This window comes from Acipenser ruthenus, chromosome 14 (assembly GCF_902713425.1).
Source record: "Acipenser ruthenus chromosome 14, fAciRut3.2 maternal haplotype, whole genome shotgun sequence".
Classification (NCBI taxonomy): Eukaryota; Metazoa; Chordata; class Actinopteri; order Acipenseriformes; family Acipenseridae; genus Acipenser; species Acipenser ruthenus.
The window spans coordinates 24,351,704-24,379,634 of NC_081202.1; the positions used below are offsets into that span (position 1 = coordinate 24,351,704).

General features: G+C 34.6%; 1 protein-coding gene across 5 annotated transcripts; it reads right to left on the reverse strand.

The window, feature by feature from the left end:
- Positions 1-903: 903 nt before the first annotated feature.
- On the reverse strand, positions 904-27,854 carry LOC117419498 (transcription factor RFX4). 5 transcript variants are annotated; one of them, XM_034032286.3, is made up of 18 exons: positions 27,615-27,854; positions 23,983-24,069; positions 23,693-23,753; positions 20,759-20,882; positions 18,596-18,657; positions 17,957-18,170; positions 17,496-17,573; positions 16,822-16,985; positions 16,124-16,224; positions 15,550-15,608; positions 13,661-13,805; positions 12,955-13,049; positions 12,447-12,564; positions 10,581-10,700; positions 7,650-7,808; positions 6,713-6,878; positions 6,152-6,290; positions 904-3,792 (listed from the first exon to the last, which is right to left on the reverse strand). In XM_034032286.3, exons 1-18 carry the CDS (start codon positions 27,655-27,657, stop codon positions 3,526-3,528), a joined length of 2,202 nt encoding a protein of 733 aa, XP_033888177.1. In that variant the 5' UTR covers positions 27,658-27,854; the 3' UTR covers positions 904-3,525. The 5 variants fall into 5 exon arrangements, with proteins under 5 accessions (XP_033888177.1, XP_033888176.1, XP_033888178.1 ...); XM_034032285.3 differs by having other exon boundaries at positions 6,713-6,875; positions 7,650-7,811; XM_034032287.3 differs by having other exon boundaries at positions 6,713-6,836; positions 7,650-7,811; positions 27,615-27,853.
- Between the last annotated feature and the right edge of the window lie 77 nt (positions 27,855-27,931).

Consider the following 27,931-nt stretch of genomic DNA (forward strand, 5'->3'; position numbering starts at 1 on the left):
GTGAATTAGAAGTTACAGAAGTTGTATTCTTTATCTGAACAAATTTAATTTATAATTTACATATATCTTGAAATTATGGATTGGTCGTTGACTATTTATGATAAAAGTTGTCAATGATGAAACTGTCACATTAAGAATTCATTGACTACTTTTTTTTTAATTTATAACAAAAACAAGGTGCTAACAGTCATTTAAATTAAACAACGCAGATCATTAGAGTGGAAGTTCAATAATTCAAACAAGACCAATTTCTTGAATCCGACAGCAATAAGATCAAATATGCTGCAGCCCTTTTTCATTAGTATTTTAATAGATGCCTATTAAGTACCCCACAGTATTGATGAAAAATAATTATCCATGAAAAAATGTATTACATCTTAAAAAAAAATCTTAAGGTACCTTGAATCTTGGTTAACTAATAATTATTCATAGTAAAATGTAATTAAATTCAGTTTATATCAACTGCAGAACATTGCACTGAAACTAATTATTTTCTAATTGTGGCCTTTTCTGTGATGTAATACCGTTTGTAAATGGAAATATTGTTCACATTTTACATTACCTATATATATAAGCAGAAATTAAAGAGAACTTTCTGTATCTGTAATAAATGTTAGTGATGAGTAGGTTAAGGTTGGTCAATGGTTAATTGTAACTGTTAATTAGTCACGTTTCCTTTAAATATATTCTTACTTTAATCAATGCAATTTTGTTGGTACATTTCCAGATACATACTGTGTGTGCACCTTTCATCGACAACATAAAATCCACCTGATAATGCAATTATTTGATCTCTATCATTATTCAAAAATGCATCTAAACTTAGAATTTGATTTACATAGTATATTGGTATGACTTGGGTCACTCAGTAACCCACAGAATAAGGCACAGATGGAAGGTATGTTAAGTTTAACATCTTTATTTACTGTAAATTTTAAAGTTCTTTATGTATCTTTATGTATCAACCTGTACAAATATTACCACATATCTCAATTTAACCCATCACAGTCATCACAGTGGTTGCTATGAGTGCTTTTATTTACATAAAAAGTGACTAATATTCTTAATGTTATATTTCCAATTCCTTTTGAATTCTTACCCATAGGGTAACAGGTCCACAATAATTGCTGAGTGCATTTTACAGTACACAAACTCTAGGTTAATCTTTTCCTAACATCCAAGCAAACAAAACAAACAAAAACACAATGTTACAAAGGTGACAGAAAAATATGTCTACAGTAAGTTCTTTCAGAAATACAACAGTACAACTTTTGAAATGTAACACTATTTTCAAAGGCACAGCTTTATATATATATATATATATATATATATATATATATATATATATATATATATATATAAAATCATCTGTAAAGGAGCGTTTACAATACTGTAATTAAAATAAGATTTAGGTGCCCAGTGTCAGAGTTTGAGTATATAACCTTCTATGAAGTAATAAGACCTCTTCAAGATTAGTCTTTTTGCCCATAAACAAATCCCTTTTCCCTTGAGGCAAATATGATTGGATATGATTGGCTGCAGCACTGTCACATAGTGGATTGTACAAAGTTCAAGGTCTGAGATAAGTATTAAGGCAGTACGCAATCCTTGTAAGAGACACACTCTCTCAGATTCTAGATGGGAGAGATATGAAGAAAAACAAAAACAAAATAACAACAAAAGGTGCAGTGATATCCGCAGCAAGTCAGATGTAAGCCAAAGCGCACCACTTGTGCAGACAACAGGTGGCAATGAAGAAAGCAAATACTGGCTTTGTGTGGAGAAGCACAAATGTGTTCACTGGTAGCAACAGGAAAGCCAAGTATTCAGCTGCTTCTTCTTGTAAACTTGGCTCTTGTGATTCAATTAGGTGTAAACTGGGTATTCCTTGAGTAGAGTTTTCTCCTTAAGAATGTAAGGAAATGGCACATTTTGAATAGGTACAAAATTCAGTATTGGTTCTTGTAATGCTTAGTCAATGAAAAAGGCACACTTTGGCCCAGATTTAGTGCTCTACAATGGTAAAAGTGTCATCATTGTTGATGAAAAGGGACCTGAAAATCCATGCTTTACTTAGAAAATGATGTTTAGATCCCAGGGGACATTCCAATAACACATCAGAAAAGCGTAGTTAACCCTTTGTCAGAGGCAAGGGATGCAAATGCACCTCAGCATGTTTAAAATGAACATATCTCATGTCTTTGAAGTGATTAAACGTTAATCGATTACCTTCATTTTGATACCAAGCTCATCTTTGTCCAACTCGGGAAACTGGAGCAATGCTTCATCAAAGTGCACACGGTCAATGTTTGGGGTGCATTTGCACTCCTTTCTGTCTTTTGCTGGTTGCAAAAAATATACATGTTTCAAATACCACAATCACAACTCATGCTTACTGGCATAATAGATTGTTGAGAGTTATAGGGGTGCTGGGGAGATGTATAAAGATGTATCACTTCTAAAATTACTGATTTAGTCCCACTTATTTAGTTTTCTAGCAAATATTCATTTTCATGAAACTATGTATGTATAATACATTAATTTCCAGCAGTGTATTTTATAACTGCATTATTTACAGTATCCTGCTGATTACCGGCTACAATACAGTATTACAAATTATGATATTATTCTATGAGTTGCAAAAAAAAGACGATACCACTGATGACTGATAGAAATGACAGGGCTTTTGGAGTAAATGTGCCCCATCTACAGAACTTTGATAATGGCGCTACTTGAATTGGAATTCTTTTTTTGTGTTATTCTTCGAGGGTTGGAGCCTTTCCTGTTATTTATCCAAGTTCTCCTTGTGGACTATGTTTTTTTTTTGTTTGTTTTTTTTTTGCCAAAAAGACTGAAGCTGCAACTTCATATTGAAGCACAGGTATTTGTTAACAAATTGTTTGTTTGGATATTTACTAGATTTTGTACATGTTGAGTTTCCATGTACAATATAATATTTATTTTTGTGGTTTATATTTGTGTTTGTGAAATTTTAAAGACATTGACTGTTGATAGCACCATTTTTTTCAAAAATAAATAAATAAAATATATGCTTAGCATTTCAAAACAACATTTATTTAATGAAGAAATTATTAAATAATAATATAAACCGGTTTCATATTTTCTTGTGTTAAATTATAAGTTGACCACGTTTATGTATGTGGGGTGCCTTTGCACCCTTTTCCACCTTCCGTGTAGCCCTATTCTTGCCGCTGTCGAAGGGTTAAGTGGTTTATGCTGTGAATGCTGGAGTTCTCTGTACTGGTCCATGGCAGAGATTTGCTATTTCAAGTTATATGTTTGCATTCATTTGTTTTTCCGTGATCAGGGTCAGAATAATGACAAATGCTGGTCTTCAAAAAGTTGCAGAGGATATCCAGAATACAACAATATTAGGGGTTTCAGCAGACTGTATATGGACAGTCCTTTATAAAATATAATTTTTATGTCCTCCACACCCATTGTCATTTAATGGGAGTGTTCTGGAATAAGCAGGTGTGCACTGAAGTCCATATCAAGAAAGGTTTATTTTGCCCATCCTGTCGTGGCCTCCCCATTTATGTAAGCAAAGCCAGGGAAGTGTTGCACATGCTCGTATTCAGAGTTCCTGCGGGGCGCCAGGGGCGTGTACATATCACTGGAGTATCTGGAGGAGTGCATTGGCGGGCTGGTGTAGCAGTTGTTTGCTGATGGGACGTCAGGCCACCGTGGGGTCACTGGTGTGGGGTGCAGTCTTGGGGTACCACTCATTAGGCAAGGCTCCATCCGAGACATCTGACTATTGAGGGGGTACTGTTAAAATAACCACATTAATCTACATTAGTGTCATTCACTTCAGTAAACAAAATATTACATTAATCAATCTGGATTTTACTAGTGGTGAAGAATGAACAAACTGTATCCCACTATCCCTTTGTCCTAAACACCCACCTGTCCTGACCAGTCTTGCTCAAAAATATCTTCTTTTATAACTGTTGCAATGTACTAGATGTAAAAATAATGATATTTTTTTTATTTTCTAAAGTATAGCAATTCTAACCTGCATACATTGTAACAAATACAGACAAATAACATTAAATAATCTAGTAATTACTCAGTATGTATTTTGGTCAGGGCAACATACAGCTAAAACTGAGAACATACTTGTAATCCTAAACTTCAGATCTTTTCCATCATTTTCCTTAATTAAAGCTCTTTTTAGCTTTAACTAGACACTTTGTACCAAATATAAATGTAAAGAAAAAATCTTGACCTTCTAAATATAAACAGTTCTACAGTAAATTCTATTGAGTGAGCGAATCATGGAAAAAAAACGTCAGTCTGGGTCACATAATTGCACAGCAAGCCAGTGACTCCTTGTTCGTGAGCAGTGAAGAGACCATTGAAAAACAATATTTTAATAATCGCCCCCTTGCCCTGTTCCTGACTATCAACTCAGCCAATGAAACATCTATTGAGCCTGGGAAAAGCAGTCCAAAGTACAGCCATCTGCACGGATGCTTGCCCATACTGGCACAATCACCTTTCACACTACACATCCGGTTTATGAAGAGTGCTTAAGCACGTTGAGCTCAAAACACTGAGGCCTACTGATCTTTTCCAAGCACAAAGGCAATGTTTGTTGGAGGGCCCTTGACAGGAAATTACCATTATAAGGGTCAACTCACACTCACTCTTGCTAACAGTAGACAAAACCCCCTGATCCTCTTCTCCTCTTCCCCCTACTCCCCTCTCTCTCTCTTTCTTTCTCTCTCTCTCTCTCCTCTCTCACTTTCTCTTTCCTTAGCTAATTTCATCAGTAGTGCTATAACTAAGTAGATGAATGTTGCATAATGTTTCTGTAATCTATCGTGCATTCATTCAGAGCCAAATTATAAAATAATTCTCCAAATTCAGCTGGTAGATTACGGTTTAAACATTTTTTTTCCCCCACATATAAACATTTTATATATAGGCAATATTGTACATTCAATTTCCATATTATTTCAATTTTTGTTCAGGAAATGCCTTTTCTATAAATCTTCCATGCCCATTCCAGTGGCCCACAGACTCAACAAAGAATGGTTATTTATCAAGACAAATATTTCACAGCATTCCAGCTACATAAAAGCTTGATTTCTGTGAATACTGTGTTTTAAATGCTTTACAATATCCCTGCAGCTGAGGGTGCAATTCATTGTTAATTTAAAAGCAGAATTTGCATGTTAATAGGCTTGCTTTGGCCAACGTCTGCATTCAAATTCCTTCCTGATTTACAGGGTGCGTAAAATTCAACCTTCAAGAGCGAGTATGGAATTCAGACTGTAGTAACACTGCCCTGTGAATAAATAATCAGCTTTTACATTTCAGAACTTTGTTTTATGAGCTTGTGATTTGGAGAACATGCAGTAGAAGCATATAAAAAGCAGAAAAAAATGTATCTATGCAGCACTCCAGATAAACAGGCCTTTTGTTAAGGATATTCCATCTGCAGCAAAACAGAAATCTGTTTATGTGTTTATTTGCTTCACAGCCATATTGTTTGTAGTCAGTAAAGCAAATACAAATACTTGTTGTTTTTGTTTTTATCGTAAGACCAAGTTTTTGTACAGTAATTTAAAGTAACATTACCGTTAAAATGCAAGGCTGTAGTTAATGCATACCCCATAAGTTAGTTTTAAAGTATGTACAGTATTTACTGAAAGTACTTATGACTTCAAGGCAATGTTACATTTTACTCAGCCAAAATACATTTTAGTCTAAATTGGAGAGTACATTACTCAATGACCCAAAACCTTATCTGGAGAGCTGTATGTATGTATATAATATGCTTTAGAACTTACAGCACTAAATATTTTGGTAATGGATAGACTGTCCGATCAGGGATCCTAACTGGAATCAGCACTATGAAAGAGCTTACATGTGAATGAAATTGGTGGTCAGTGTTAGGCATTACTAAATGCTTAACACATTAACCTTGTATATAATTGGACTCAGTATGGGATCTACTAAGCTGCCAGAGGGGTTTTGTTGAGTGGTGTTCCTTCACATTTTTTCCCTAGGGCTTTTTTAATAAAGTGGTTTCATGTTTACATTTTTTACTGTACTTTTCTGTAATGTGCAGCAAATCAATGTAATACTTCCCAATGTTCACAGTTACTAGAAGACTCACCTGTGAGGTGCTCCTGTGGTATGCTGGGTAGTGCAGAGGTGCTGTGATGCCAGGTTCATGTGGAAGACCTGTGTACTGGCTCTGGATTGGATGGTGGTGCTGGTTGCTGTAGCTTCCATAGTTGTATCCACCTGTATACCTGAAACATAATAATACAAATAAAAAAAAAATACCCAAAACAATCATTTAAAAAAATCAGACAGGATACAACTTTTATTGTTAAGATCACGCAGTAAAACCAAACCTGGACCTACCCCCCCCCCCCCCCCCCCCAAAAAAAAAACCAAAACAAACTGAAGCCTAATTCTTTCAATGTTTCAGTTGATGTGATTTGGACCCCATCCTCAATTATGTGGTAATTAAATAAAACAAATATATTTGGTACATATTATTACATACAAGTATTACATAGTAATAACTCAGTAAATACAATGGGGATATAAAGTCATCAACTTTACTTATATGTTCATAAATAACAACAAGCCCCAATCCATTCCCTTAAACCTAACCTATAAATTGTTGCAACCTATGAATACATTGTATTTTAATTACCGTACATACCCGTGTTCTTCCCTGTGTGGGTAGACTGGCATCCTGTGTGTGCTGGAAGATGGAGGTAACTGACTGCTTCTCATACAGGGTAGCTGCTGGCCGGCATCTGATGGATTATTTCCTGCTGTTGTCACTGTATACGTAAGGGACCATGTATATGATTGAACAGCACCTACTAAAAAATACTTTATTTTAAAAAGAGTACCACATGGCTTTAGTTTTATACCTTTTAGTAAAAAATGTAGCATATTAAAGATACATTTTATAATATCATCAGTCTGTCCTTAGCCAGGGAAATAATTATTTGAATATTAATATCTAGTTTAACTTTAACAAGCAAATGATTTGACCTAAGTAATGCACATATTTAATCCTTCCTGAAAGATACCATGTAGATGACGATACCTGTAAAATTAGTTCAACTTGTGTGTGTGTCTATTTCTAAAGTAATGGTGCTCTATAACACCTACTGACAAATCTCCCTTTTTACCTCCTGACTGAGACATGAAATCTTATCTGTCACCAGCACTGGACATGCATCCATTCCTTAACCCATTATCAGTTCTGTTAGGTGGGATAATGAGCTCACCCATAACTAGCAGATCAATCATTATGCAACAAGAGAGAGTGGCTTGGTTTGATATATTTATATAGTAAATACTGATGGTTGAGTCAGTGGTGTATCAATCACTTTTCTAAAATGCTACAAACTTATCATCAGTCAATTCCCACCAACATAGAATCAATCAGCTTGGGTGCACATTTTACAAATACTGCACCAAAATTAGTAGCAAACACGCAACCTGGAAGGATGGGTTCTTAGTGACTTTCAAGCATAACATTCGGTCATTTTGAAAGCTTGGATACTTGTTCAACACATACTGCCTCCAAAGAATAAACGTGAATTAGTGAAACAAAAAATTATGTATTTTTGAAACCTTCTTACCTGATGTAGTTGTCACGACTGTATATTCTGGGGAGTGACTGTCCCCAGGAGATGGAGCCGAGGTGATTTCTGCAGATGTGACAGATTTAGCAGGAGAGTAGGGCCCCGGTGAAGAAGAAGGAGGGGTAGGTTCTGTTAACATTATTTCTTCCCCTCTGTCTGCTAGAAACAAAACATATATACAATGGTCAACTTTGATAAATTATATCTTTTTGGCAGTACATCATAACAATTTTCATAAAACATAATTTATCTCTCACATCCCCATTAATCCTAGGATCCTATATTAATATTTTTGCAGTTTTATCTCAGTGTCAACAATAATTGTTTATATATTTAGCTTGTACAAAATGGCTACATTTACAATGAAAATAGTGTTAGCACTCTATGATTATCACGCTATTAATCCTAAAAAAAAAGAATCCATTGATCCTGTTCTTTTTTATTTTTACATGGATTTACAACATATTCTAAGTGCCACGCCAATGGGTGTCATTTGATGGTAGTTAAGGAGTAATATTTCATATAGCATGCACCATAAGAATGTACTCATAATTAAATGCACATTGCATTAAAAAGAGTGATATGACTTTGTAAGATTTTAGAATGATATTACAGAAATGTTCCAATTTTACTTACCTAATTGTGGCCATCTTGGTTTATAGCACATGTAACTGAAGCGTTCTATGGTCATCTCTGTTTTTTTGTATATATCCATGGTTAAGTGTAATTGTTTGTTTAATGTTTCTATTAAGATTCTCTCATAGTACAAAACTGATTCCTTAAAGAGTAAGTAGCGGGGTTCCGAAAAATATAGTGTTACACAGCAACACATGTTGCTGTTTAAATAGCATAGCTGTGATTTTTCTACTTTTTACACTTATTTCTTTGAAGTCTGTTTCAAAATGATCGCTCCAGTACACTGGGGTTTGAGAGCTGTCCTCTAAATCACTGCAGGAACATAACAACAAGTGCTCTGGTTTTTCTGTTCCGTACCAGATCATGGATCATAATTGCGTGTTACACGTTTGACAATGCGGGCAATAATCCTTACACTATCAGTGCACTAGAGCAGACATTTTGAAAAGAGCTTTGAAACAGACTTTAAGGTTAAAGGTGCAAAAAGTTGTCAGGATATTAACAATGAAAAGAAAAATTACAGGTACGTTTTTATATTTTTCAGAATCCCACTACTTACTCTTTAATGTGCTTCGCTAAAGTTGTGCCAAAATGCTACCGCTACTACTAATTAAATTAAGTTTATTTTGGTAAACTAAGTAAGTTAATAGATGCTTTGTTTTTTGGTTACTTAGCATTGCAACTATCATAATTGCTACACTGTAACTTGAACTTCATACAAAATGTGTCCAGTAACAGATGTACGATTCTTAACTTAAAATGAATTATTTTGAAAGACAGGCTATAACTACCATTATTATTATAAGAGAAGTTTTTTTGTATTCAAATAACAGTAGGATTTGATGCTTTTATCTTGACTAAGTAAGCTAAGGGTTTATTGCTTGATCTTAGGATTTCAGTGATTTATCAGCCACAGTCTGGAGGTATGTATATCAACTTGTATACAGCATTAATGATTTGTATGTATGAAAAATGTACAGTATACATAATGTTCTGCATTTTCGGTTTTTATTTTGATAAATTTTTCCTGGGAATTTTTCAGAGTTTATTTTACATATATTAAAATAGAGATAAAATCGGTAAAACTGTATTTTTAATTGAAACATCTGTAAAAATCAGGGGAAAAAATCTCAGTAAACACACTTTACATGTGGATATGACACGTAGCAGTTGCTGATAGAGATCTGCAGAAGGTATGAATGTGACATCAGCACAAAATAAGCCAGGCTTATTTGCCTTGAAGTCATAAAAATTAAAGAAAATGGACAGAACTGGACGGTCCAAGGCATCGGGAGACACATCAAAAGTACAGTACTGTCGCACAAAGTCACCAATACACACCCCTCTGCAATAAACAGTGGCTGTCCAGCAAAGCACAGGGCTTTGACAAACCCATTAACACATTCTGCTCTCTCTTTTATTAAAGCATGTGTAAAAGTCACAGAAATTGATTGCTTGTCTCTCAGTTCACTTTCTTGTTTTAGTTTAATGTGTCACTTACTTTCAGTATGTTCTTTTATTCTGTCAGCACGAACATGTACCTCAATGCAGCAGTATTTGCAACGCAATGGATCCTCTGCCTAATCTGGTCCACTTCTGCTATTTGGCTTTTTGTATACTTTGTGAAACATTGTTTTCTTTTGAATATTCATAAACAGATTTACGTTTTCTCCCCATTCCTCATCCACTAAAAATATTATATTTTCGTGTACGTATTTCAATTTAGTTTTTTATCAAGCTAGTTACTACACCTAGCACTTGCCACAATAATCAGACTTTGATTGGCCATTGGCCAACAGAATCAGGTGAAAACATGTTTGTAAAGCAACAGAGAACCAATCACGTGCAACGTTTGAATGTTATTTGATCCTCTGTCTAAACGTACGTGCTGTATCCTAGGATACAGTGTACAGCTGCCTAAAAAGTATTTTCTAAAAAATAGTACTGGGAAAATACTGACTAGTAGACAAAAAATCGGACATAAATCCTGTTGCCCAAACGTTCCTGTAATTTTTTGGTAAAATTCGGAATAAACCGGAAATGCGGAACACTAAGTATACAGTATAAACGGATTAACCTGTTTTGACATTACTCTGAACTTTTGTTGTCAGCTTATCCTACTTTACAAACTCACTGTAAAAAAATGTGAGGAATCATACATTTAGCGGTAGGAGGACAGCTTACATAAACCTATAAAATAATATTCACTCAGAACAAGTCAACAAAGAATTTTCATTAAAAGTATTTTACTTTTCATGAAAATACAGGCTGCACATTACGTGTTTTTCTCACCTGTGCTTCCTTCTGCCTTCATCGCTCTCATAAGTTCATTCGCTCTTTCCTGACAATGGAGAGACTCCAGCACATAAAGAACATAGTCATCGAACATTAAGTGGATAAGGTGAAAAGAACCTGTCCAAAAAAAAAAGAAAAAGCTTTATGAGCTGCTGAAACTTCAAAACTATTTGGGACGAAAGTGTGCTGTGTAGCTCAGATCTGAAAGGATTTAACAGCACACAAGAAATAAAACTTGCTAGAACACAGCTGTATTATAGGGATTTCAAGGGCAGAGGATTAATGCAATCAAAGATTTGCCAGAGGGATCACAAGGAGTCTGAATAGTAGCAGGTGTGAATTTTTCAGGGAACAGCAATAGAAGCCTGAATAGGTTTGGATTCCCAACCAGACCCACACATCTGCTAAGATTAGAAGGAATTCATTATTATATATTTTAACAGTACATCTGTTTTAGAGGTGTTTGAATATTCTGAGACTCATATTCATAATATGAAACAAAAACTGTTCTGCATGTTATTAACTGCACATGGTATTCTATTACAGGATTACATACTAGTAACATGTTATGGTGTATATGCATATGAATGCAATTCATCTACAGTATAATTGCAGAATTTACTGTTACTGTTGTTTCTCCTTAGATCAGTAGCATTTTAGCTGCCTTTGACACCAAACTCAGGTTTAACAGGCAAAAACTTTAAGAGTTTAGATCATCAGGGAATTGGTGGGGGGCATTTTCAGGTTAGAACTACCAATTTAGCAAAACTCATCTCTGTTGTAGATGCTGTTTCAGTGGGGCAGCCTTTGCCTCCTGAAAATAAAGAAGTACTGCAGCTGAAAATAGCAAATTCCCCCAGCTGACCGCAGGACTAAATTGGCTTTGAAAGAGACTGTGTGCTTTTAAGGGGAATAATACAATCACCATATTGTAATGGTCACTCCACCAATGACTATTCACAAAGAGCAGACTGATACACAAGTATCATAAAACGCTAAAATATACAGACTGGAAAGGGGTGGGGGGGCTGCCTATTGTTAATTAGCCATTTTCTTATAGGGGGTCTGCTTTATCAAAACACCGCCACCAGCTGTGTCTTTGATATGCACAGACAGAGTAAGGGGGCCGCAGCTTTTGTCCACCAGTATCTCTTTCAGCTTTTCTGTCATACCCTGCTTACAAACACTGCAAAGGATGAAACTCGCCGCTCAGGAAGTCTTACTGGTCATTAAAGGTCTATACCATAATCAGATGATTGAGTAGCTGGAATCAACATTTTTATTTCTGCCCCTACTCCTGTCTGCATAGATCACAGAATGCTATATAGCATGTACAGTACTAAGGAGGTTACTTTTCTATTTGAGAATACAGTTCATTAAATGTTATACACCACAAAATGGCACAATTTTATATATATCCTAATTCGGCACAGAATATTTATTAAATAAAAAAAAAAGATAGAATGATAAAGAAGGCTTTGTCATCCAATGCTTGGAAAGTGCCTTAATCATTTAGTAACACAACACTTTCCTAACCATACCAGTAAATAGTCAACTATGAATCCCTTTGTATTTCTTGCTTTATATTACTTGATTTGTCAATCAGTTAAAGGCTATTTTGGTAAGCATAATAATATGTTCAAATGAACAACCTTGTACAATATATGTACATCTAAAAAAGGAACACTATTTTTCAGTATCATGGGTTGAGGTCATTGAGTGTGCAATCAGTGAGGAATGTCCTGACACTTAAAGATAGTTTCAATCTGCAAAATGAGAGCGCTAGAAACCTCAACAAGGGCTAGAAACCTCAGTTTACAATGAGGGATCAGTCCCTTACTACAATAAATGAACATCATTTACCAAAGCTAGGAGCGCTGTGCAAAGTCATATCCCTGATGACTCTTGTTCCAAAGCAGGACCACATTAAAAGGAACTGCTGGGCTACTTTCTTTAAGGATCCAGGTATTTTTCCAGCTACCTAAATGGCATATGACAAATGAGCATTTATATTAGAAAACAGAACAAACAAACATTAAGAAACTTAAGAGTAAGTAGCAGAGTTCCAAAAAATATAGCGTTATACGTCACTACATGTTGCTACAACTGTTTAAATAACGTACCTGTAATTTTTCTTTTTATTGTTAACATCCTAACAACTTTTTGCACTTATAACTTTAAAGTCTGTTTCAAAGCTCTTTTCAATATGTCTGCTCTAGTGCACTGGGGTTTGAGATCTGTCCTCTAAATCACTGCAGGAAGAGCAAAACAAGTGCTCTGGCTTGCGTATATTTATACCAAAACTCTACACCAGTAAGCTTCAATACTTTTGAATAAATATGGAACACCTCTATAGTGACTGTGTACTGACCTTAACAACACAACTGTCCACCATGGAATCCAACCATTCTATGTAGGATTCAATGGGTGACTGCTCTTCCAAAAGATGGTCAAATTCCTGATACACTGATTAAAAAATAGAACAACACAAAGGAGTTAACACTGGTGGCAGTAAGAGGATCACTAAGTCACAATCAGTGACAGGCTCTACCTGCTGTTCCAAATTCATGTGATCTCATTTAAACAGAGATCATTTACAGTCTATGGAGTATTTTGAAGAAGAAGAAGAAGAAGAAGAAGAAGAAGAAGAAGAAGAAGAAGAAGAAGAAGAATATAAAGGAAAATACTACATTCTGATTGTTTTATAAATATTATTTAGTCCTTTGTTTGAATCAAGGTCTGGTGTTCAATGTCCAGTTTCAGATGTGTCGGAAAGTCACACTGCAAATTATTGCACTTTGACCCCAAGTGATCAATACAAAAGTCATGCTTGAAATTAATTTGAGATGCTCCCTGGGGTGTTGAAAAACACAAGAGAATAAAGTTGTTTAACCTTTACCTCAATGGGCCTAAAGGTTGACTTTGGCGGTCGTGGGAATTCATTTATAGTTCCAAAAAGGACAATAATTACATCTACAGTATTACATATATTATACATTATTGAAAATAAGATTGAACCTGATCTATATTCAAACTATACAATGTAATAATAGACTCACTGAAGAATGTGTACTTACATTGTATGATGAGTTTTCTGTGTTCCTCCCTTGAATCCTCCATTGTATACAGAGTCTGCTTGGTAATGCTATTCAGATCCACATTTCTCCAGTCCTCCAACATTTGGAATGTTATGTCCGCACTATGGATTACTGTTCTGGAGGCCTTCAGAAATAACACATTAAAATGATTGGATCTTAATTACATAAAAATATGTATGGTTTATGTATAAATACCACATTTGCAGTTGCAATATATATATATATATATATATATATATATATATATATATATATATATTAGGACTGCTCCGATTAATAGATTAATCGGACCGATTAATCAACTAAAGAGTTGATTGCAGATAATTGTTATTTTTTACAATTTAAGCGTACAGAATTTTATTGTTGTATATAAAATAAAACCAACCAATAGGTCTGCATTTTCTCTGCGGCAATCCAATCATAAGTAAGCCGACATAAACAGTTGAAGGTATTCTCTGCCTCGGCTGACGGTCATGAGTAAGTTTACCCAATAAGAGAGTCAAAGATCTTCACTGGTTTTGCAGCTGTCCAATCATGAGTGAGCAGAGATGGGACATAAATATGCTAGGCCCTAAGCGCTGTAACAATAGCTGCATTTTGCGTGATATTGCATATCATCGAGCATTATTGAGACTTATATTGAGAACATTGAAGTCATATTTCAATTTACTTTTTACAAATAAAAAAAAATGTCACCAGACAACGGAGGCATCGTAGTCGATTTGTTTACGAATCAATTTTCAAAAATATTAAAGAAAATTGGAGATTATTAAGGGAGGTATATACCACAATTTCCCGAACCGACACAGGAAGGGAAGGCATATACAATACTCGCCACTTCCAAAATTTTAATTATTAAAGGTATTTGTGGCTTACCGGTAGCTGTCAATTTAAAAACTAATACTGCTGGAACTGTCTTTTGTTCAGTACAGAAAAGGTGATATGGAACAGCACTGGCTACATCAATCTAGGATATCTAACGAAGTCAGCACAAAAACATGAGCATTCCCAATACATCACAATGAGCAAGCAAGAACTGGCTTTCAGAGGGCACAATGAAGGCACCAATTCCTCAAATAGAGGTAATTATGTTGAATTACTTTCTCTGATACTTTCTACGACAGCATTTTAAGCAATCACTTGTCAACAGCCACAGTATTCTCGGGTACCTCTAACAAGATTCAGAACAACTTAATGTCTTCGGTGTCTCAGGTTTTGCTAGATGCAATAAAAAGGAGAAGTACAGGAAGCCAAGTACGTAGCTGTAATGGGAAATGCCGCTCAGCTGTCTTGTGTTTTCATGTGACTGACAATGGTCCGAATGAACAGTTGTTCTCTGAAAATTTGTTACATTTACAAAAAAAAAAAAAAAAAATGCTTTTAAAAAGACTAAATTCCCATTGTGCTTTTTTTTTTTTTTTAGATTCTATTGCTTTAGAAGTATTACTATACAGGACCGTCGCTATAAGATCGTTACCTTTATAAAAATGTGGACGGATTAATCTCTTGATAATCAAAAATTTTAATCGAGTGACAGCCCTAATATATATATATTTTACCAGCAAAAAATAAAATGCTTTTATAGGAATGTCAGGGCCTCAGGGTTAAATTACTGACATAAACAAATAAATAAATAATGTGTAGTAAAGATCAAACAGGTCTAAACTACATATTTTACTGGAAGACTTTCAAACACTTAACACCAGAGTAACAGCATAAACAGAGATAAATAATATCCATGCAGTAACATATATACAGAATATGTTTATACTGCATAAGAATTTACAGTTATGAAAGTACATTGTTGACATCTGTGACTTGCTTCCCGTTGCCCCTTCTGAATCTTCACAAGAACAGCATGCATTTACCTGGCAGAGATGGTTTAAAGATGTTTGCCTTCTAAGAATTTGAGAAAATCTTCTTGACACTAGAAACATAAGGAACATAACATTCAGGAATCCAAATCATGTCAAAATGTACAACACTGTGCTTTGCCAGTATTTTATCAAATCATTCCCATTGTTCATAATCTTAAAATGCCTCCTGCTTATTTGTGATGATAGCTAGATAGATAGATAGATAGATAGACAGATAGATAGATAGATAGATAGATAGATAGATAGATAGATAGATATTCCTCTGGATTTTTCACAGACCAGCATGTATAACTTGCAACTGCTCAATACTTGAAGACTGTCTTCTTTTCACCCACCTCTCCCCCTCTATTCAGCAATGCTCAATTGGATTCAGACCTGGAAATAGTCTAGTCTATGGATCAAGAACCTTGATGTTTCCAGCCCAGCACTAATACATTTAACCACAAGCAAAATGTATTGCATTCTGCTCTGCTCAATGCTGGGGAAATGCCTGTATGTAAGATAGAGTACATGTTCTTGTACAGAAATATATAGAAAAGACAGAAGGAGTTACTTCTCTACATACATTCAAACTTAATGGTTCGTAAGTTTTCTGGCAGATCATGCAGGGCCACCTTTAACCACTCATCCAGCTGCTTGGCAAACTTCCGTATCACCTGGGTCAAGCTGACATTTAGAAAAAACAAACAGCTTAATGCAGTGTCATTTTCTGATATAACAGGACGGTTTACTCAGAAATGACAGAAAATCAATTTTTATTTATTTCAACACTATATAAAAACATAAAACAGTATTTGTGGGGTGTTAAAGCTAAATAAAGAAATAAACCTAACAGGATCCAACATTGTTCACACCCGCTCCACAGCAACAAGCCAATGCACACTGTTCAGCAAACATAATTACTTTAGTGTTTGTTCCACTGTGCTGAGAACCTGTTAAAACGTTTATTACATAGAATTTAAAAAAGTATTACAGTGGTAAACCTAATTCCACGAAAAGACCAGAACAGCCCCATCCCCTCCCCAAAAAACTTCAAATTGCTTTTTTTTTTTCAAATCTGGTGCATGCTTCTCCTGTCTGCAAAATATTGTAATGGTAAATCCATGAGTTATACCTATTATTTCGATTTTTTAAAAATTATAATATAGCTATACATAAAACTAGATAACTGCAGTCTGCTAGCTGATCTTTATTCATGTCCCCCTTTTTTTAAGAAAATATTTGACTTGACACATTGCCAAAGGGAGTTGGAAGAAAACCAACCTGTCTGGTAATGCCTGCAAGACGGTCGGCATGAGGACTCCGGAAATCGCTTTGTAGAGTATAGAATCACAAACACCAACTATACTGACGACTGTAGAGGAACCAAGGACTGGAAGCATGTGAGGAGGCATGCCTTGCCAAAAGTGCAAAAGAAAACTTTGTACCTGGTACGGAAAAACAAAGTAACAAAGTGTTCAAAGAGACCCCTTCAAAATGTAACAGCAGTATAATTTAGTATTTACAAGGTATAATATTGTGTCAGAGTAACGAGTACTTGTATTCTCTTGATAGATACATAAGTCAAGACATTTTTGTATTAAAATCCACAGAAAATACACACATATATATATATATATATATATATATGTAAAGTTTGAGAAAAAGGAAAACTGCTGTGTACGAAAATGATCAATAAGAAAAAAGAAAAAGAGAAAAGGATATTTCAGGTACTTAAAAAGGTAGAATAATTGATTACAAATCAATTATCAGGACGTTTCGGACTACAAGTCCTTCTACGGCTGAATACAAAAATTCTTAAAGCACTGTTTTTTTGTATTCAGCCGATGATAGTACCTGTTACAGGGATTGGACATTCTAAAATGTTGTGAAATTAGCATGCATTTTAACTAGGGCTTGAACTATGACAGAAAAAAAAAAAAAAAATCAAAACCTACCTCATCGAAATTTGCTCTTATTACTGTATCCAGAATCCTCTGACAATGAGTTCTGTACATCATAATAAACGTAGAAACCTGTTCGGAAATACAGCATGACACATTTTGTTACTGATATAAAGAGCATCAGAAATTATTAACATATTTAAAATCTCATAAAATTAGCTTGCATTACGCCACAGATATATTTGTCATTTGTGTTACGGTATTCAACTCAAAGGAATTGGAGAAGATTGGAGATTTCATTTATTTTTTACTTTTCTGAAGCATCAGATGGTGTTTGAGTGGTTGCATTCTAAAGCAGAATCTAGGAATTAAAAAAAAATTGCAAGACAAAAAAAGGAAAACTGTGGTGCATAAATTAAGCAAGTCTGATACTAAATCTTACAGACTTGGACTGCCGCACAGAAGAAAGGAAGCAAAGAAAAAGAGGCCAGCTGGATGTTTAAAAGTCTGTTTACCTTCTCCTCTGGCAGACTTGCTGGCAGATTTAGATCTTTGACATTTGGAAACTCTGGCAGTAGCGTCCCCAGTTTGGAGCGTGGTGAATATGCCACTGTCTGCTTGGTGACCTCCTTCTTTCCTGTCTCGTTTACCCAAGCTGCCCCTTTCTTGGAGTACATCACATCGTAATACTGGGAGCTCTCCTTTACTGCAATTCCATAGTAATGGTACCTGGTACAGAGATGTTTGTGTTTTTATAGCTGTCTGAGTATATGGTGCCAGGTGACAAATATATACAGCAGATGAGTGGATATTGTTATCTTATACACCGTATACGGGACCAGTTACTGTACTTCAAACCATTGGGTTTTAATTCACTAATATACTTTTGGAATATGGATTTATTGTAGGAGAATTGTGCACTCCTAGAAAAGAAGGTTCCTGGGACTTTTAATTAGGGGTTGCATATATAAAGCATTACATGGAACCTCTTCGATTTAGAACTATTTGGTTTCAAAGTTATTATCAGTATCTTCAGTTGTTCAGGATAGAAGCATTGTTATTTATAGAGAATTAACACTTTACTAGGAGTGTAATCTTGGAGGTGTCCCATTTCCTGTGAGATCTCTATACACAAGATATTTAGTTTTACTTACTTTGACTGGCCTCTTGTGCCTAGTCTTCTTGTAGTTAACTGTGGAAACTGCTGTCTAATTATCTAAAAAGGGAAACAAATAGTTAGAATATATATACTGGTCAATATATCTATTTTTTATGTAAATCATGTTTGTTGTGTTGCCCTGAATTCATAAGTAGAAGGCAATTATTTTCAGTAAATTAGAAATCAGAGAATTTCTATTACTTTGTATTCGCTCTTAATGTTATTACTTGTCTGAGTTGTCTGAGTAATAGACATACTGTCAGGTCAGTGCACCACTGTTATTGCAAGGTGCCTGGTTGTGTTATTCCGAGGGACATTGGGAAGCATTTGAAATCACTGGGGTTGACCCTGATTTAGTAACAAATCTGCATCAGAGACATGACCAGTAATGTTTTTGGACAGTTTAAATTCCTCCCTATTTGCCTGTGAAATCCTGGCAAGTTTGAGCAGTGTTTTATCAGTTTATGCTTTAATTCCTAGTGCAAAACCTTAGCAAACAGTCAAGCTTTCTATTGTTAAAAGAAAGGAGAGAGCTGTGAAGTTTCATTCCGGCTGTTTGATAAATGAGCAGACAGGGAGGCAGCCCCCTTAGTTTTTGTCCAGAATCAATGAAGCTTTCCTAAAGGACACCCCATGCTGTTCCAGCTACTGATCTAACATTCCGCAACATCTCGGCCTTCCAAATTCCATTTAATTAGACATTAATCCAGCCCCTCTCTCTTTCAATATCCTCAGACAGGAGGCTGAGTGGAGGGGTGGGAGGGATGGGGGGGGGACGGGGACGGACTGTGGGAAAAGGAACCGCAGACGATGGAAATCAGACCCTGTTTTTATTGGAATTTGCACTTTGCATTTTTTAATATTATCCCTTCGGCTTGATTTCAAAAGCAAGATCACAGCTCTTCAGAATTCAAATTTCCGACTAGATGATAGCTGGCTTTATATTCACAGGTAGAGACCCAAAAAAAGGTTTTCTTTATGAGGGCTGAAGAGTGTGGGCATTCAACATATGTTTTAAGCCTAATTATACCCCCCAGCACCTATTTTAAAGGTTAAATAAATATGTATACATATACAAAATTGTATTACATAAAAACATTAACAAATATGCAATGTTAAAAAAAGGTGGTTTCTTTAATGTAGGTATAGTTGTCACAAATTCACTTTGTGGTTTCAGTGTAGTAAACAACACTGTACTCCTGCAACTCTTGCTAATCTAACATAATAAGTTAGTGTGATACACATTATCTGCCAACAATATAAATGACATAGTACAGGCTGTCAGTACCATGGACTACATCCATAGTATGTAAAATATCATATCATAACAAATGCTCATGCACAGTTTCTGCAAAACAAGACAGGTGGTTTCAATGATAACCCAAGGACATACAATGCAGATATACCATGCAATGCTGCCACTGCATTGTGATGATGTCATTTCATTTCACAGTATAGCGCAGTCCACCATAGTAACTTCCAGTGATCGGATTGTCTAGAAATAGGTGTGTAATGTAGATATTTCCAAGGCGTAGTGTCCATATTGTTTTTTGGTTTTTTTTTTTGTTTGCTTGACTTTTTACAATGCCTTAACATATAGCCATGTTATAATTAAGAATTATGGTACGACAGGGTGTTGTGATATGCTGATATATTGGCCGCCCCAATATACAATATAGACCTGTGTGGCAAAGCTCCTCTAACAAAGCAAGGTTACCGAACATGTCAAGGTCAAGAAGCGCTTCTCAGTCAAGACCAGTCTCAAATGCCGTTTCCTTAACCAAGCTCATTCAAGAGCAAGCACCTGAAATGTGCTTTGAGGCTCTTATGATCAAGCTCTTTCAAAACATGAACATGCCAAGAAGCTCCTCAGCCCACATTTTTACAAACATGCCAAAGAACTCTTTTATTCAAAATCATCTAAACCCAAGCTTAACAATCATGCCAAAGAAACCATTTCTTGAAGCTCTACTGAGGTCAAGCCACATACACGGGGTAAGAAGCATTATGAAGCAAAATATTTACAAGCATTTCAAACATGCCAATTTCATCTTGGCCAAGTTCTGTCTCACAGGAGCAATATCATTTAACAGTTCAAAAAAAAAAAACTCACAGCAAACGCAACAGAAATAGGTTCTCTATTAATACTAGGTCTTACCTTTCCAAAGCTTGCAGCGTTGACAGGCTGTGTGTCGTTCTTTTCGCAGAAGTCCAGGTAATGCATGTACAAAGCACTTCGTGGGATACATACCCCCTCTGCAATTTCATAATTTTCCTCAAGCCTTCAAAAGAGATTAGGATGTCATTAGATTTGCAAGTGCCTCATAATCCTGCAAACCTACACTGTAACAAGTGCTTGGATTTTCTTCAGATGTCTGTTTATGTTTTGGCGATAGCTTGTTTGAAAGTGGAACTATGTGCTTTAGATATACTCATACAGTATGAAAAGTGAACTGCCCTCTCAGTCCATGTCAATGCACAAATGCTCCTATAATGCATTCATAATACAAAAGGTGTTTTTAGTATTGGAGGACAATTTTAATTGCAAATAAAGAGAGAAAAAGCATCAGTATTGATTTAGTTTGATTGAAAAATTATTGATAAAGCTAAACAAAGTTAGTTGAATGATTAAGGTAATCTTTTCTCAGTCAAGAGTTTACAACTGACCTGCAACCTGCTTTTCTATTATCAACTTTTTTTCCAGCAGGGATTACCACTTGCAGTTGTGTATGGATAAGAAGCTACATGAGATCCAGGACAATTGCATTTGCGTCTGTTTGACCCTGTATTCCTTAACTATGACACTACCTGGTATCAATCAATGATTAATGACAATTCATTGGATCTCCCCACAATTACTCCTGACTGCATCACAAAGGCGATTTCTAAATGTTCTCTGCTGTCATGTGACTGTAAACAGCTGTTATTTCTAAAGAGAAGGCTCCTTTTGTTGTAGCTGTTCGGAAGGGGTCATGTAATCACACTTCATCAGTTAAAATGGGATTTGTGTCCCTTTATCCCTCATTCTCACCTACAATGACTACACATTTGAAAACCAGTCACATTTATGATAATATGCAAGGATATTGGTGTTCTGATTTGCAGATATTAAAAAAAAAAAAAAAAAAAAAAAAAACATATGCAAAGAGATGAAAAGGTACTGAGAAATAGACTATTGTTGCCCAACTATTTAATGCTTCATGTTTGTAATGACCAATGGATTACATGAAGGGGGTTTTAGAAGGGTGGCTGATTGAATTAACTAATATGCCACATTGACATAGTGCCCACAAAGTTCATTTAAGGCTGTTTGTAAATTTGAAGTTACAGTTGCTTAATAGTCCTAACAGTCTGACAATAATAGCACCTTAAATAACCTTTGTCAACTCGCTGTGTATGTAGGTACAGTAACACAATAAAAAATACACAACATATTGTTGTTTGGACATCAATAATCACAATAAAACAAGAAATCAAAATGAAGGCTGCTTATTAATGGTATGATTCCAGAAAGGTCCCCAGTATTGGAATATCTATTAAAAAGAATACTAATTGGCTACAGATGGCCCTTTGGTGTATTGTGGGACACTAGGCATTGCAGTGTTATTGCTGTTTCGTCTCAATCCAGTTCTAATCAATTATACAAATGGAATCTGCCTTTATAAAAGGTACAGTGCTGGTAATGCTTTTGTGGTCTTGCAAAGAAGCACCATCGGCTCATCCCCACTTTAATAGATTCACAAGCTCTTTCAGACACCTCTATTAACACCAAAGAAGCCTCATTTGTAGAACAGCACTCCTAATTGGAATGTCATCCTGACTTACCACAGGCAGGGCAAATAGAATTGTGCCTTATTATTTCTACCTTTGTCTGTTGTATTTTTCCTTCAGACAAAAATGTATCATTAGTTGGGAGAAAAAAGGCTGAACCTGACTAATAATTGGGCAACAAACCTACTATCCACATTTCTACCTAAATAGCATACTTTTGTACTGTATTTTGACTTTGTATTCAGTGGTACTGACCAAAGATAATTAATGGTGTATACATAATAAAATACCATATTCAGAGACGGTGGAACTGATCTGGTTAAACATCAGCAAAGGTTTTAAATTAAAATGTATCTTACATATTTCCACAGTATTGAAACCTGAAACTTTACCCTTATGTTTTCTCTCGCTTATAAAATGTGGTGGACAACAAAACCACTAAATAACTTAAAAATCTTAGTTTTCATGTTACCCACACATTAGGAACTGCTAATGATGATGTGTACCTCAACATTGCTTTGTCTCAAAGTTTCAATCATAAAGTATCAAAAAACACAGAGAAAGAGAGAAATTGAAACCCTAAATTCAGCCCAGGGCTTAGTTAATGACATTATTCTGTAACAATGTATTCAGTTATATTTATTTTACCACAAACATGGGGTTCCAAATGTTTTATTTAGCACAACAAATAGAGCTGCTTTCCTTCCTTGCTTCCCATATCCCACAAACCAGCCTATTTTATCTCTATACAAGCGAGCAAGGTGTTGATATAATATATATTGTAATTTGTAGTTTGTTGTAAGAGCATTTACAAGACCTATGCCAGCTTTGTAGTTTTTCCAAACAAAGAATAGGCTCTCCTGTGACCCAACCTGCAACAAGTCATGTATACTCCACTTGTATTATAGTAAGTAAGATGGGGGATTTATCAACATGCAACACTGGGTCAAGCTTCTAATTCATTATAAAAGTCAATGGCAAACCCAGAAGGATAAAGAGCCTATGTCGATATAAAATACAAAACCCTGTATCTCACATTCAGTTAAAACATGGCCTTATTCCTTCACATTACAATGGGTAATGCACATTACACATCTTCATTGACATGTAATAGCAATAATACCCATATTTACCAGAGTTATTGTAAATTCCAATATATCATAAATAACATATCAATGGACCTAAAACAAAAATTCCTTACAAAATCTCTTAACTTTCTACTTTTATACTGAACGGTGATAAAAAAATAAATAAAAAAATATGTTGGCATTGATAGAGTTGTTACCTCTTATGCAAACGTAAGTTTAATATCTTTACATACCATTGCAAAGTAGCTGGTGTTGAGTGTGGTTTGGAAGCTCTGTTGTTTTCTTTTTCCTCATCTGAAAAATACATTACACACCATCATACACTACTTTCCTAGCTACTTTTTTTTTTTTTTTTTTAATAAAGAATGTACCAAAGCATGGAAGATTCCTTCCGCAAAACTGCAGTTTAACGCAATTTACAATCAATAGAACACAAGTTTTAAAAATATTTCAACCAACAAGGCTGCAACAAAGGGCAAGAGAAAACAAACTAACAAGGACCATTATCAATTTTAATACTTACTTTCATCATTAGACATATTGCCCAGTGATGTGTGACTTGAGTAACGTTTATTTTCACTTTCGCTGAGACATCTCTCAATCCAGCTCTCTGAAAAATGAATCAACATTTAAGTTGCCCGAGCCCTGCATTGACATGCTAAACAAAAACATCAGAGGTCTTTGATAGGAGTTGCTTGGTTGATTGTACTGGTCTCACCTATACCACAACAACCTAATGCTCGGAGCGTGACATGTAACTGCACTTGCAACCTTGATGAAATGTTCGAGCACAGATCAGTGGCAATAATACTTCTGTGTGTCGAGTGTTATTTTTGTTTGTTTGTTTGTTTGGTTGGTTGGTTGGTTGGTTTTTATTATTTATTTATTTTGCATGTAACATTTTAAACTTTAATTTAATAATAATAATAATAATAATAATAATAATAATAATAATAAAACCAAAGAAAATCTGCACTTGCAATGCACAATAGCTTATGAAAGTTCTAGGGTGCAAAACTGTTCTTCTAAGGAGACAGCGTTTATTTTAAAGTAAAGCGCTGCATTTGTTATTTAAATTGTGTCGACGATAACCCCACATTACATCTTCCAAACTTTAACTTGAGTAATTAAATACGAATATACTTCAAGGTGATATAGCCTACATTACCTTAAAATAAACGACATCTATTAAAAATAGGTATACTACTACTAAAAAACTACTACTACTACTACTACTACTACTACTACTACTACTACTACTACTACTACTACTACTAATAATAATAATAATAATAATAATAATAATAATAATAATAATAATAATTTTGCAACAGCAGTTAAACAATAATTGATGGCCTGGGCTTTGTTCAGCTGAGTTTCTATTTAAAATGTTGTCACCTAAAACTGCGGGGATCTTCCATTGTTTGTTGAGACTAAAGCACTCACACACCTGCTCAATGGAGTTCTTACCCTTGCATGACCAACTTCAGCACACCACTTCTTTTTATTGATTTCTAATGTATTTTAATAAAAAGCACAACTAGTGTCCTTTCTGGTGGTAGAATTGCAAACTCATAATATTCTTTCTTACTCTTGTACTGGACCTTGTTTCCCGCACGGGCCATAGCAACTGTCACTATAGCAGCCGTTGTCACCGAGTGCAGTTGTCATGGCAACATGGTCTTCTTGCATCAGAAAGGAAAGAACGTTCTTGACAAATTTTTGGTACACTAACTGTACTAACTAACTAACAGTCTAAACTTGTCTTGAAAATGCCTTCATGAGCTTTGAATGGCATATCTAGTGTTGGTGACGGTGGGGGGTATAGGCCAGCAAATTTATATTTCGAATTATTCCCTTTGGGATTTATTCACTGCCAGTAAATAATGGTATTACGCCTATAAACTGCGCATTTAATGAATGAAGAGAGATTAGCAAAATGGAAAATCAAAGTACAGTATGTCATTATTATCATTTTAACCCCAAGAGCTTAAGCTACACTGTTAAATAATTTAATGCAAAGCATCTGCAAAACGAACACAAATTAACAAGAACTACAGGTGTAACTTGGTTAAAGGCTGCAACAAGCATGAAACACTGTAAATGCAGACCGTGTTCTTTGAAACAAATAAGCCTATATTGTGTTTTTATTTATATGCAACCCCCCCCCCCCAAAAAAAACAAACAAACCAAAAAACATTAAAAACAATAATAATTCAGTTGTACCGTTTAACTAATAGCAGTGGAAATAAAACGTTCGTTTTCTAAGAAAAGGTAAATCTTAAAGAAAAAAACTTTTTTTTCAAATGTCTTTGAATAATAATATTTAACATAACATTATTAGGCTAGTATTACACTAGACAATTATATAACAACAACAACAACAACAACAACAACAATAATAATAATAATAATAATAATAATAATAATAATAATAATAATAATAATAATAAATTATATATGCACAGAAGTAAATACCTCTTAATTGGTAATGTAAATATGAATATGGACTCAAATTGATAAAAATGCCTTCCGGTCCGGGAAGTTATCGATGTTTTTCATATACATTAATTCAAGAGAAAATAAATATGCCAAGAAATATTTAATGCCTCGAAATACAGTAATAAACATTCCGATTTAACAAATTTAATACGAGATTGTGTTGTGCCAGGTGGACAATATTTGTGAAATATAAGAAAAATAAGTTTAGCAGTTAAAAAAAATTTTTCTATGGATTTTAGAAAATATATCACTGCGCTTTATTTGCGTTTTATATATTTTCCAAGTAGGCTATGTATTTACTATGTAATTCTATATATTTCTAATTTATATATATATATATATATATATATATATATATATATATATATATATATATATATATATATATATATATATATATATATAAACTGGACTGCAGATTACTTTTAAACGATGCTGAACCAACACAATCAAAAACATACAAATTCGTTTTGTTTTGTTCTGTATGATTTTAAATGTATTTGTTTCACGTACTGGTGCACATTGGTCAAACATGTTCATGTGTAAAATAAATAAACAAGTGTTAACTATATATATATATATATATATATATATATATATATATATATATATATATATATATATATGTGTGTGTGTGTGTGTGTGTGTGTGTGTGTGTGTGTAGTAATCATGGGATATTCACAGTTAATTTAGAGGACCAAGGTAATTGGATTAAGTTCTATCTAACAATCTTGAAGTGAAATAAATGGTGAATGTCTTGCAAGATTATTTTATTTTAAACGACATTCCCTTGTTGATTATTTCTCATAAAGTAGCATTATTTTTCATAAACTTCTTTAATCAAGAAGATTTAAATGTCTATCAAAAAAGTACTTACTTGTACTTTAATCTGTTTATGCTTTAATCTATAAAGATTTTCAAGATGCAAAAACAACTGTATTTTTTATGTAACAAGTTACTATCTAGGGTGGTATAAGTGTTATTAAATAATAATAATAATAATAATAATAATAATAATAATAATAATAATAATAATAATAATACACTGTAGGCTTTGATACATAATTAATATGAAATAGGCTTATTTGCTACGGTACCTTTTGAGATTACAAACGATAATGACGATAATGTGCAAATATTTCTAGTTCGGATTTCAGAAGAAAACTGCAGCAGGGTTGTTTACCAGCAGGTGCAACACAAAGAAACGCTTTCACAATTTATTTGAACAAAAACTTTACTAAATTCTTAATGCAGTAGCCATGTGCATTGTTTTATATTTGCTGTTCAATGCGTGAAAGTGATTTTACACACATTCTCTTCACCCCGATTCCTTATTTAGGTTAATTTCTGCAAGAATAGTTAGAATTAGACTTCTTGAAACATTAACTGTTTTTTGGAAAAACCAAAGAATGTCTCTTTTGTGCAGCTCTCAAGATTCACTTTATATCCTCGTTTTTAACTTGACTATGTATAACCAACTTCTAGCAACAACCGGTTACCTAAATTCTTAACGGTAACACAAATAACAATTGACACAATGTAAGGTAGCAACATTTGACTTTCACTGATCTTTATTTATTTATTTATTTATTTATTTATTTATTTATTATAACCAAGCAACTTTTTAATGTAATGGATGAATTTTGGACAAACCTGTGGAATCCATGTCAGGTTCCTCCAATAACCCACAATGCATGCTCTTCCCATCAACAGTGTACAAGCTCCAAAAAAAGTAATGCTCTAGTGATCTGAGAGACTGGGGGACCAGTAATCCAGCAGGGGAAAAGCCAGACCCGTCAAAATGTTTGCTGATGTTTCATGGGAAAAAGCATCATTTTATACCAGCTCTGATGGGAGAAATGTCATTGATAGGCCAGGCAGTCTGATGAATGGCTGCTAGTCAGATGGGGATGTGGCAAGACTCACTGTGAAGTCCATTGTGATGCTATTTTGAATAAGAAAAGCTCCCT